The 11,577-nt window shown below is 47.1% G+C and overlaps 1 protein-coding gene across 1 annotated transcript; it reads left to right on the top strand.

Moving 5' to 3' along the window:
• The first annotated feature begins 1,130 nt into the window (after positions 1 to 1,130).
• On the top strand, positions 1,131 to 7,647 carry LOC137357066 (homeobox protein Nkx-6.3-like). Its single transcript, XM_068023051.1, has 3 exons — positions 1,131 to 1,578; positions 4,767 to 4,939; positions 6,303 to 7,647. Exons 1-3 carry the CDS (start codon positions 1,131 to 1,133, stop codon positions 6,525 to 6,527), a joined length of 846 nt encoding a protein of 281 aa, XP_067879152.1. The 3' UTR covers positions 6,528 to 7,647.
• Positions 7,648 to 11,577: the final 3,930 nt, after the last annotated feature.

Genomic DNA, 11,577 nt, shown 5'->3' on the forward strand with positions numbered 1-11,577 from the left:
TTGAAGGAGAAAATTACAGTTCAGAAATGAGAAATGGAAAAAAGGCACAGGTGACAAAAATAAGAAAGACAGAATGTGAGGCAAACTGATACAAAGTATGACTGAACAGGAGAAAAGAACAAATGGAAAAAGAGACAGAAGAGAACGAGACACGCAGAGAGAGAGGGGCAGGTAGAATAGGACAAGAGAGCATGATGAAAGAGAGAGACAGAATGGAAGAGGAGACCGGTCGAATGAGAGAGAGAGATAGAATCAGAAAATGAGAGATGGAATGAGAGACACTTAGGGACAGATTGCAAGAAAGAAAAGGGAAGAGTGAACGAGGAAGACAGAATGAGAAAGGAAATAAGAGGGTGAAGACGGACAGAACGTGAGTGACAGAATAAGGGAGAGAAAATAGCGAGAACGAGAGAGAGAGAATGGGAGAGAGGGGCTGAGGACGGGGTATAACACATAGGTAAAGAGCAGCTGTAGCCTGCTCAGTGACTATTATCAAAAGTGAAGTCATTTCACTGTGTGGACATTGCCAGGAATAAACAGCAAATTCCAGAGACTCACTCCCTCCCCTCTTGAATTGCTGTCATTGTCCATGTGTCCTGCCCATTTTTCTTCATCAAAGTTGTGTACATTGCTATTGTACTATTCGATTAAATGACAGATTGTGATTCCAAGCGGCTGCCTGCTTGGGTGACTTTGACACGTGCAGAATTGATTGGAAAATGACAGGTTCTTGCGTAAGGGAGGGGGAAGGGATGCGGGAGAGAAAGGGCTGAAGATAAGTTGTGGGAAAATTGGCTGTCGTGTAAAGGGAACACCCAATAGAAAATAAGACATGGGTGTCCAATGGGCAGCATGCTCAAATACACAGGGCCAATAGAGCAGCAGGTAATTGTGCAACAGGGCCTCCCCCCGACTCCCCATTCATCGTTTTATGACAGAATTCCCTCAGCTGCCAGCAGCTGTGTGTGTAAAGTTTATCTAGCTGCAAGGAGTTTCCACTCCAGGAGGTAGGATCTCATGTTAAGTTTGCTCGTTGGGGACGAGAGGGAACAGCACTGATCCGAAACATTCCGACAGCTCTCCGACAGCAGTTTCATGAGTCCTGCGTCTCAGCAATGGTGGAAGTCTGAATGGAAACCGGTCGACAGGGTCAGCTTGAACTGAGCAATTCTGCCATGGCCGCGCTGCCAAGCCCGCTCGGCCGAGAAGCTGCCCTGTGCCCCTACCCACACAACCCGTGCAAAGCTTATGGCATTGAGTCTGGAATGGTGCCTGCCAACCCTCGTGGCATACCCGAGCATCTGGCCACCAGGCTGCTACCCTGTGGGATTATGGACCACCTCGGGGTTGGGACCCCGCACAGAATTGCAGATATTCTGAGCAGGCCTGCGAGTGCGGGGGTTTCAGGAGGAGTTGGCTTCATGCCGGGGCTCCCCCAGCTGAACACGTTCACTGCCGAGGCAGGAGCTGGGCTATATTACAGCACGGAGTTTGCCAGTTTAAAGACACAGAGCTCGGGACTGTTCAGACCATCCACCGCACAGCACTGGAGAGCAAGCAATCAGCCAGCAGACACAAGTAAGTGTGGAACTGACAATCCACCAGTTATTCAGCGACTAACACTTAAAGCTCAATAAATCCCTGACTTTGATCAGATCTCAATGTTAACCCCTCCACCACCAGAGAAGGTTGGCCGCATTCCTAACCATGGAATCGTAGCATGGGTGCAGCACAGGAGACTATTCAGCTCAACGAGTCCATGCCAGCTCTCTCCAAGAGCTATTTAGCTAGTCTCACTCCCCTGCCCTTTTCCTATAGCCCTGCAAATTTTTTTCTCTTCAGGTACTTATCCAATTCCCTTTCTAAAGGCACAATTGAATACTCTCAGGCAGTGCATTCCAGATCCTAACCACTCACTGCATAAAAATATTTTTCCTCTGGTTCTTTTGCCAATCACCTTAAATTGGTGTCCTCTGGTTCTTGATCCTTCCACCAATGGGAACAGTTCCTCCCTATCTACACTGTCCAGACCCCTCATGGCTTTGAACACCTCTATCAAATTCCCTCTTAACCTTCTCTTCGCCAAGGAGAACAGCCCCCAAGCTTCTTCAATCTATTCAAGTAACTGAAGTCACAGAGTGATACAGCACTGAAACAGGCCCTTCAGCCTACCGAGTCTGTGCTGACCATCAACCACCCATTTATACTAATCCTACATTAATCCCATATTCCCTACCACATCCCCACCTTCCCTCAATTCTCCTACCACCTACCTATACTAGGGGCAATTTATAATGGCCAATTTACCTATCAACCTGCAAGTCTTTGGCTGTGGGAGGAAACCGGAGCACCCGGCAGAAACCCACACAGGGTCACAGGAAGAACTTGCAAACTCCGCACAGGCGGTACCCAGAACCGAACCCAGGTCGCTGTAGCTGTGAGGCTGCAGTGCTAACCACTGCACCACTGTGCCACCCCTTTGTACATCCTTTCTGCGCCCTCTCCAAAGGCTTCCCTTTCTTCCTAATATGCGGTGCCCAGAACTGGACAATACTCCAGTTGAGGGCAAACCAGAGTTTTATAAAGATTCATTCAATTTATAAAGATTCAGTTTGCACACTAACATGACACACATTTGAACTGATGCAGGCTGCACTCATCTGAGGGACATTGTGATAATGGCAGTCTGGGGGAGGGGTGAGTAGCCCATTCAAAGGGCTGCTTTCCCAGGGTTGTGCACACTCCTGTAAGTCAAACAGCAGCAGAATGGTCATCCGTGGCCTTTTCACATATGTGCCAGATTGCCTATTGCTTGCATTTTTGTCTTCACTGCTCAAGGCTAGGGAAGGAAAACTTAAAGTCAACCAAAAGACCGCTCCTGATTCCTATGCAGTGATCCCTCTGTGAAACAGCTTGTGTATGAAGATGGCTTGAGAACAGGTTCTGGCTACTTAATGATGATGCACGGTGAAGAACAGGGGAGTTCTCCCCGGTGTTCTGGTCCATGTCTATCTCTCAAACCAATGTCACGAAAACAGGTTATCTGGCTGTTTGTGGGATTTTGCTGTGCACAATTTGGCTGCCGCGTTTCCGACATTTAGAACAGTGTCCTGAACGTCAACAAATGCTTGGGTGGCTGGAAAGTGCTTTGTCCCTTCAGGACTGCAGAGGGATAATTCAAACAACACAAAACTTTCAAAAGTCTAGTCCAGCTGCCTCTTTAGGGGGTCCTGATGGCGAGGCACCTTGTCTGAGCACTAATCTGAAGCAGTGCGTCATAGACCTGTCATATCCTCTGCCTGACTTTCATTATAGTGACTCCACTGGGATGAAAATCAGGTGGGTTATTTGAAGGGTGGATGATGCCCCCCCCCAAGTTCACCAGCCAGGCCACCACTACCTCTTTACAGTGTAACTGCAATGTGTGATAATCTGTCCCCAAGCCTTATCTACAAGGAAACAAAGATAGAATTGAGAATATAGATGCACAGTAGCCTGCGATAGCTATTACTGTTGGACTCTGAGTTAGGAGGGTCCCCGTGTTATCTATCGGTATTTATTAATGTTGGCACTTTGTGTTGCCCTAGGAAGGGCCAGACTATCTGGGGAGGGCTGGGACGTGAAGTGTTTCTGCTATACCTGGCACTGCATCACCAAAGAATAGTGGTCATTAAGAGTCTGGTAAGGTTATCTTCGAAAATAATTCATTATATTAACTCTTCATAAACTGTCTCTAAATTCAGGAGTGGGGGGCGGGGGTGGGGGTGGGGGGATGCTGTTTACAGCCTTTGGTCTTAAGGAATGCTGTGTCCGGAAAAATATTCCTGACAGGACAACTAGGTTCTTTTTCCTTACATTATCAAAAGTTCCATCAACATAGAAAGACTGGATAATCTGGCAAGGGCAAGGTGTAGCCTCTCCTCCCAGAGTCATTCAAGAGCGTAATTATGAATTCAAGGCACCAACCCCATACCCCCTACAGCTGAGAGACTGCCAACATCTATTTAGAAAGGATAGGGAAGGAAGGGGTGGCACTACTGTATTAATATCACAATGGCAGTAGAATAAAGGGACATAATTAACATTAAGATAGAAGCAGAATTCATGAAGATTGAGATAAAGAATAAGAAGGAACCTATCACATTAATAGGGGTAATTCACAGACCACCAAACTGTGGAAAGGAAGTGGGGAACAAAATATGCAAACTAATCTGTGAAATGAGTGAAAGACTTAGAATAATAATGATGGGATATTTTAGCTACCCTCAGATAACCTGGTAAGTAAAGTAGGGAAAGGGGAATGGAGTTTTTAATAGCGTGTACAGGACTTCTGTCTTACCTAGCATGTAAGAAGACCAATTGGAGAGGAATCAAGGCTGGATCTAGTCATGGGAAATGGTTGTTTGGTCATACAGAACTTGAGTGTTGCTGAAAATAGAGACATTATGTCGAAGCTTTTTGTCTTGCACTCATCAGGCCAGTCCGCAAGAATACAAATGTAAGGGAAAACAACAAATTTATACTGTATGATTTATACTCTACTAGTCAGAGTTGCCTACTTGCCAACCAATCAGCACTCTCTTCTTGTACAGCATGTATTCAGGAGCTGACACAGACATGAGCAAGTCATACAGTGCCAGAGAAGTATCTATTCTTGTACCCGTTAAGCACTCGAAAGGCTAAGTGAGTTCACCTCTTTTCCCCAATCTTGCACCAGCACACAGGCCTCTCCACAAAACTCATCCTTGTATCTCCTGTTTCCGCAGTGCAGAAAAGCTTCCTGACGGAGGCCAGTAGTAAGAGGAAACACACGAGGCCCACCTTCTCCGGGCGCCAGATCTTTGCTTTGGAGAAAACCTTCGAACAGACCAAGTATTTGGCAGGACCTGAGAGGGCTCGCCTGGCTTACTCACTGGGAATGACTGAGTCTCAAGTCAAGGTGAGAGAGTTAATGGAAAGTTACATAGAATGTGGGTGCTACCCAAAGACATCAGCAGCATTTAGCCAAACTGGCAGCAAGCCAGCATTCAGAGGGTTCATTTTCTCCCACTATTTCCAAGCATGTAGCTGCTGATTCTTGACAGTCTCGTGAGTCCTGATCCGTCTTTGGTATCTCTCCTTACCGATGAGGCTAAGTGTACACCGTGGTTCAGTGGGTAGCACTATTGCCTCTAAGTCAGAAGGATCGGGCTTTAAGTGCCACTCTAGAGACTTGGGTGCAAAAATCAAGGCTGACACTCTTGTGCAGTACTGAGGGAGTGCTACACTGTCAGAGGTGCTGTCTTTCAGACGTGAGCTTAAACCAAGGCCTTGCCTGCCCTCTCAGTTGGATGTAAAAGATCCCATGGTACTATTTTGAAGAAGAGCAGGGGAGTGCTCCCTAGTGTCCTGGGCCAATATTTATCCCTCAATCAATATCACAAAAAACAGATTATCTAGTCATTATCACATTGCTGCTTGTGGGAGCTTGCTGTGTGCAAATTGGCTGCTGCGTTTTCTATATTACAACAGTGACCACACTTCAAAAGCACTTTATTGACTGTAAAGTGCTTTGAGATGTCTGGTGGTCATGAAAGCCACGATAGAAATGTACATCCTCCTTTTCCTTTTGAGGTCAGACAGCGAGTCTGAACCAAGCAGGTGGTTCATGACAGTGAAAGGGTGAATTTCCAGAGACGCAGATTAACAATGAGGAAGTTAGCTGTACAAAGGGAAGATATGAATAACTTTTTCACCCAAGGGGCAATTGAATCAATTATGGAGTGGAGCCATTTAAGTAAAAGTGGGTCCATGAGACAAAGGAATGTATCTTTGGAGAGAGATGGGCTTGAGGGCCATGGTGGGGTTGACTTATATAAAGTTGAAGCTAGTGGATAGTCTCTGCTGAAAATGCTCATGGGGAAGCACCCTCTCAGCTACTTACCCTTTACGGCAGCTGCTGCTTCCCTGAAGCTGGAAGGCCTCTGATTGGCCCTTCAGCTTCAAGAGCCCTCCCCCCCACCCACCCTGCTGCCCTTAATAGGACAAGGAACCCGTCCCTATGACAATGAAGAGGGCACTCCTGTGAAAATCCCACAGAGTGACTGTTTCCCCCCTGGAGGCGGGTTTGGGACCTGGAAACAGACCCAACTCCAGTTTCCTGATGTGACATGAAAAATTAGCCCAAAAAGTATGAGATTGTTAAACACTGCTCCGGTGTCACGATAAATTGGGGCAGAAATTACACTGAGGCTACAAATCACCTTGGCCTCTTCAGTCTTCTCCAGTTACCTCACACACGGCTGTTTTTATTTATGCTGTAGGTCTGGTTCCAGAACCGGAGAACAAAATGGAGAAAAAAAGCAACAAGTGACAGCCCGTCACCAGAGGCCAATCCAGATAAAGGCAGCTATGAAAATGATGATGATGAGGAATACAACAAGCCCCTGGATCCAGATTCAGACGATGAGAAACTAAGATTGTTACTAAGGAAGCACAGACCAGCTTTCTCCATGCTCAGAGTGGGCGCAGACACACTGCCTTATTAAACAGCGCGTGGGGGAGAGAGAAAATGCCCAAAGCGTAATTCCTTGCAGCCGCTCCTGCTGACGGAACGGGAGCAGCTCCAAGAACTTTCCTGGACAATGTCCTCGCTTAGTTTAAAATAAAGACAGAAAATTCCAGAAACACTCGGCAGGTCAGGCAGCTTCGGCGGGAGACATGTTTTAGGTGGATGACCTTTTGTCCTTTAGTTTGCTCCTTCCTCAATTTTTTCTCTTCCGTTTCATTCCATTGGCTTATTTTTGCCTTCCTTCTCTGTATAAAGCCTTTTCCTTCACCACTTACCTTCACCACCCCCACCCCCCCCCCACCCTGTGCACACTCCAGTTCTTCTAAGTATGGATGGAAGATTGGTAGATATGGAGAAAGGTGTGTTGATGAATGCTTCAACACTAAGCAAACAGTGGTTTTTGTGAGAGCGGTGAGAGCAGAGACAATGGAATGGGGATCAGAGGGATGTAGAAGTTCTGGAGGGCCTCCTACCACAAGTGACCTGGCTCATGTTGGATCAATGACTGATGTCTGCTCTAGACTCTTCCCCAGTATCTTTACTGCTAATTGAGAAACCTGTCAAAGAGTCAAGGCCCACAGTCCAGGACACCACCAACAAGTGGTTTGGTAGAAATCGTGGTTTGTCCATTGGTGCTTCTGTAGCCTGAAATCCTCACCGGTGTCACCGAATGATAGAAATCAATCTTTAGCCTTCACCCATAGACCCGCTGGCTGTTCCTAAATTTCTGCTAGAAACACCTTCCAAGTGAGGGGGCCCGTTGTTGCGTCCCTATCGCTGAGGAAAATTAACTCACGAACGCTTAATGAATTTACGTGGCAGCTTCCAGACTGAAACAGCCAAGGGGCAAAAGGCAACCTGATGACATTATAACACGGCGCAATGATGTCATAGGTCAGCGTAATGATGTCATTGTCCAGTGCACTGATGTCATAGGTCAATGCAGTGAAGTCATAAGTCAGGGCAGTCTGGGGTCAGCATGGTGATGTCAGGGGATCAGTGCAATAATGTCAGGGGACAGTGCAATGATGTCATGCCCACAACAGCAATGTAAAGCTAGATCTTGTGACAGGCGATGTAAGGACGAACATTATGAAATGTGCAATAAATAAATCACATGTTCTACAATAAAAGTTTAATCAAATAAAATTAGTACAAGTTCTTGATTTCAAAAATTTGTCTCTCTCTCTTCACCTCATTCTACAACCCAGAACATACTCTCCTCAGCTAAAACTTAGAAGTGGCCCTCAGGCAAGGATGAGGAATGCTCAATAAAAAACACACACCTGTAGGATCCAGCACTCCTGTTTCCATAACACTGCCAGCTTTCCCGAGCATTGGGAAATGTTAAATTTACGTCAGGCTCCCAACTGCACTGCAGGAGACTGATTTAAATATTTTAATGAGACGTCTCGTGTCCACAAACCGGGCACAAGCCTCACAACTCCTCCCGCTATAAAAAAGTCGGTTGGCGGTGGGTTGGAGAACATTCCCCGATTTTTAATTTTTTAACCCTCTCTTCTGCCCATTGGAGGGGGTTAATATTGGCCCCACTCTGCCTCTTAGTGATGATGTCAGAAGGCGTCGCAGTGTCAGCCTGAGAGGCAGCGATTTCATAGAGAAAAAAATGATCAAAGCCAAAGCCCATAAAAGAAAGAATTGCATTTCCATGGCGCCTGTCAGGGCATCAAGACGTCCCAAAGCATTTAGCAGCCATTGAGGAGCTTTTGAAGTGCAGTCACTGTTGTAATATAGGAACAACTTGACACCCGCAATATTAACTAGAGTAAGAGAGCAGAAGAAGGAATGTGCACTGTTGCTAGATTGAGTTACGTGATAAAGCCACAGTTAGCTCAGGCATGCCAAGGCTGCAATCACCTGGAACTCGGGGTGGGGGGAAGGAAATCAGCTATCCGCAGTTGATGATTGGCTAACTTGATCCGCTGTACAATGATTGGCTAACTTGGGATGGCGGCTCTCGGGGTAACCAGTGGTCGAGGGTACAACCACCCCAACATGAGTCAGCACTCGAGGGGAGAGAGGGCGAGTGAGTTGGAATTTAGAGAGAAGAAAAATTCAAAGGAATGCTTCAGAACATGCCTCGACCATCACTGAAGATGGGACAAATGCTGCTGACAACATCACAAGCTAAAGCAAAATGCATCGTCACAAATCATCCAAACCAAACTGTAAAAGAATATTGCAACATTCGACTCACAAACAGTACCCGTCTGCTCAGTGACCAGCTGCTCTGTTGCGCTGTAATCCACAGGGGAACTATTGTAGCTTTGCACTGATGGGAGCCCATCTTGGCTTCTTCGTGCTGCAGTGCATGCTGGGTACAATTATGTCATCAGCCCTGAGGATCCTGTAAACGCAAAAATACACTGGAATACGCGCAACGGCTAAAACAGGATTGGCGATGTTCGTCTGGCTGAACACCCTTAGTAGAGGTTAAAAGAGAGCCTTGCATTTCTATAGCGCCTTTCATGACCTCAGGGCGTCCCTGAACGCTTTTCTGAAGTGTAAACACTGTTTGACTGTAGGCAGCCCAATTTACACACAGCAAGCTCCCACAAACAGCAACAAGATAATAAACAAATAATCTGCTTTCAGGTGTTCGGTGAGGGATCAATATTTTCCAAGGGTACATGGGTGCTCTGAAGAAGGGTCATTGACCTGAAACGTTAACTCTGCTTCTCTCTCCACAGATGCTGCCATACTGCTGAGTATTTCCAACATTTCTTGTTTTTATTTCAGATTTCCAGCATCTGCAGTATTTTGCTTTTACCAGTTTTGAAGCCCTGGGGATGAAGCAGCCAGAGCGGCCGATGATGCATCACGTCCCGACTGCAATGGAAGAACTGCGCGTCGGCCCGAACAGAAGGCGAGCCTGTGTACGACAAGAGTTAAACAATCCCCAACCTCTTGTTCCAGTCCCCCCTCACAACTCAACCAGCTGCCGCTGGAAGCAATGTTAATAAATTGAAGTCTAGATTAAAATTATTGATCCCGTCATTTGTAACCGATAAATAAAAGCGGAAGACAGCTTGAGATGTGTCGGACAGCCTGTACCGATTAAAAATGAGACAGCGTGCCGGAATATTTCTTTAATTTTGGGGCCTGTGTTGTGCTTTTGATTGATTCCCCATTAGTTTCGGGGCTGGTGCCAGTTAATCTTTGATTCTCTCACTCACTGATCCGCCGCAGAAATGGGATTTTGAGCTATAATCACTTGTAAGTCAATAGATTTTTATTAAACAGTGCACGCTTTGAGTGTTTGATGAATGGCGGGAGTGATTTGTCAGAAGGAAAATGGAAGGGAAGAGAGTTTTTGCATCACTCCACCTGAAATGGGACTGAAATTTTTTAGAAAACATTAATGGTTGTCCGAGTGAGCAATTCGATAAACACGGGGGGGGGGAGAATCGGAGCGAATCAAACTTACTGGCTGTGGGCCACAGATCACAGGTTGGAACATTTTGCCCCAATTCTGGGAATGGGAATACACTGAGCCATCCAGGTGTGGATTCTCCCCTCCCAAATGCGGATGGTGGAAGATTGACAATTATCCTCCATGACTTTGGCATAAGGAGGGCCAATGAGTTCTCACTGCTGATTCCCCTGCTGGGCAGGCGTGCTCTAGGATGAATGGGATTGGCTGTGATGCCCCCTGCAGTCAAAGAGTCACCTGGCGCTCATACATTCATTGGCAATTCCCACATGAAGAACGTCAGGAGCCAATTTAAGGAGATATTAGGGCAGATTGGGTCAAAGGGGTAGGTTAAAAGGAGCGGCTTAAAGGACTGGGGGGGGAAATGTCAAGAGCTTAGGGCCCAGGCTGCCGGACACGAGTGATTCAAACGCAAGATGCCAGAAGAGGGCAGAGATACGGAAAGGTGTAAATAAACGTCGTTCTTTGACCTCAGTGTCTGTTCGCAGAGCTCCCGGCTCGGCTCGGCTCGGCCCGCCACCATGTCGGTTGTGAGGGGAGACGAGAACGTCCCGCTCGTGCCGCTCAGCTTCCCTCTGCGGCGCGCGGCAGGGCTTCCCGCCATTTCTGGCGACGGTTAGAATTGAAGAGGCGGCTCGCGCCACAAGGCCTCAGGATGGGTCCGGCGTGTCCGTGCCCGACGCTCAACCTGAAGGAGGCTCTCTGATCGCCCCCTCTCCTTCCCTTCCCCCCCCCCCCACTCCGCCGCCCTCACAATCTCCCCGAAAGCGCTGAAGCGACCTGCGTTACCCTTCCACGCGGAATTTGGCAACCCGTTAGCCTCTCACACACGCTCACATGCAGAGTAAGTCTTGGCGAGCGAATCCGACATGACCTGTGGTTTAACGAATTGTTTCCAGAGCTGGCGGGGTTGAGGCGGCAGAGCTTTGGCGGCACACGCAAAGCCACCAGAAGTGAGACTGGACGCTATTTTTCCAGTATAAAAGGGAGACATTGCTCTGTGAAGACCCCACTTGGTACCATATCCATTGCTGATATTTTGTAGACGACCATCCATGCTCTTACTTATTAAGCGTTTTTTTTTTGTGGGGGGGGGGGGGGTTCTTGAAGGTCTATCAGTGTACGTGTGAGACGAGCAAGAGCAAACCCCCTCAAATACATCCCAATGGAGTCCAACCAGAGCTTCAACAACTGTAACATAACTTCTGCAGAGTTAGGTAGGAATAGCAAAATATTTGTGAAGAGTTTCTCCTATTAAGGAACATTGTTCATTTAAAAAAAAAACACACAAAACATTCAATATTACCAGTGTATAGTATCCGAATTCTAAAAGGGGGTGCGGCAGCAGAGGGATCTGGGTGTACACGTTCGAAAATTGTTGAAGGTGGCAAGACTGGTTGAGAAAGTGGTTACAAAGGCATACGGGATCCTGAGCTTTATAAATGGCGGCAGAGAGTACAAAAGCAAGGAAGTTATGATGAACCTGTATAAAATACTGGTTCAGCCTCAACTGGAGTGTTGTGTCCAATTCCAGGCACCACCCTTTAGGAGGGATGTGAAGGCTTTAGTGAGA

This window comes from Heterodontus francisci, chromosome 47 (genome assembly GCF_036365525.1).
Source record: "Heterodontus francisci isolate sHetFra1 chromosome 47, sHetFra1.hap1, whole genome shotgun sequence".
In the NCBI taxonomy this organism is placed as follows: domain Eukaryota; kingdom Metazoa; phylum Chordata; class Chondrichthyes; order Heterodontiformes; family Heterodontidae; genus Heterodontus; species Heterodontus francisci.

Excerpts from the sequence above, each read along its gene's own strand:
- LOC137357066 (XM_068023051.1), top strand. The coding sequence starts at position 1,131 with ATGGAAACCGGTCGACAGGGTCAGCTTGAACTGAGCAATTCTGCCATG. Across the intron at positions 1,579-4,766 it reads CAATCAGCCAGCAGACACAA|TGCAGAAAAGCTTCCTGACG; the intron begins GTAAGTGTGGAA and ends CTGTTTCCGCAG. Across the intron at positions 4,940-6,302 it reads TGACTGAGTCTCAAGTCAAG|GTCTGGTTCCAGAACCGGAG; the intron begins GTGAGAGAGTTA and ends TTTATGCTGTAG.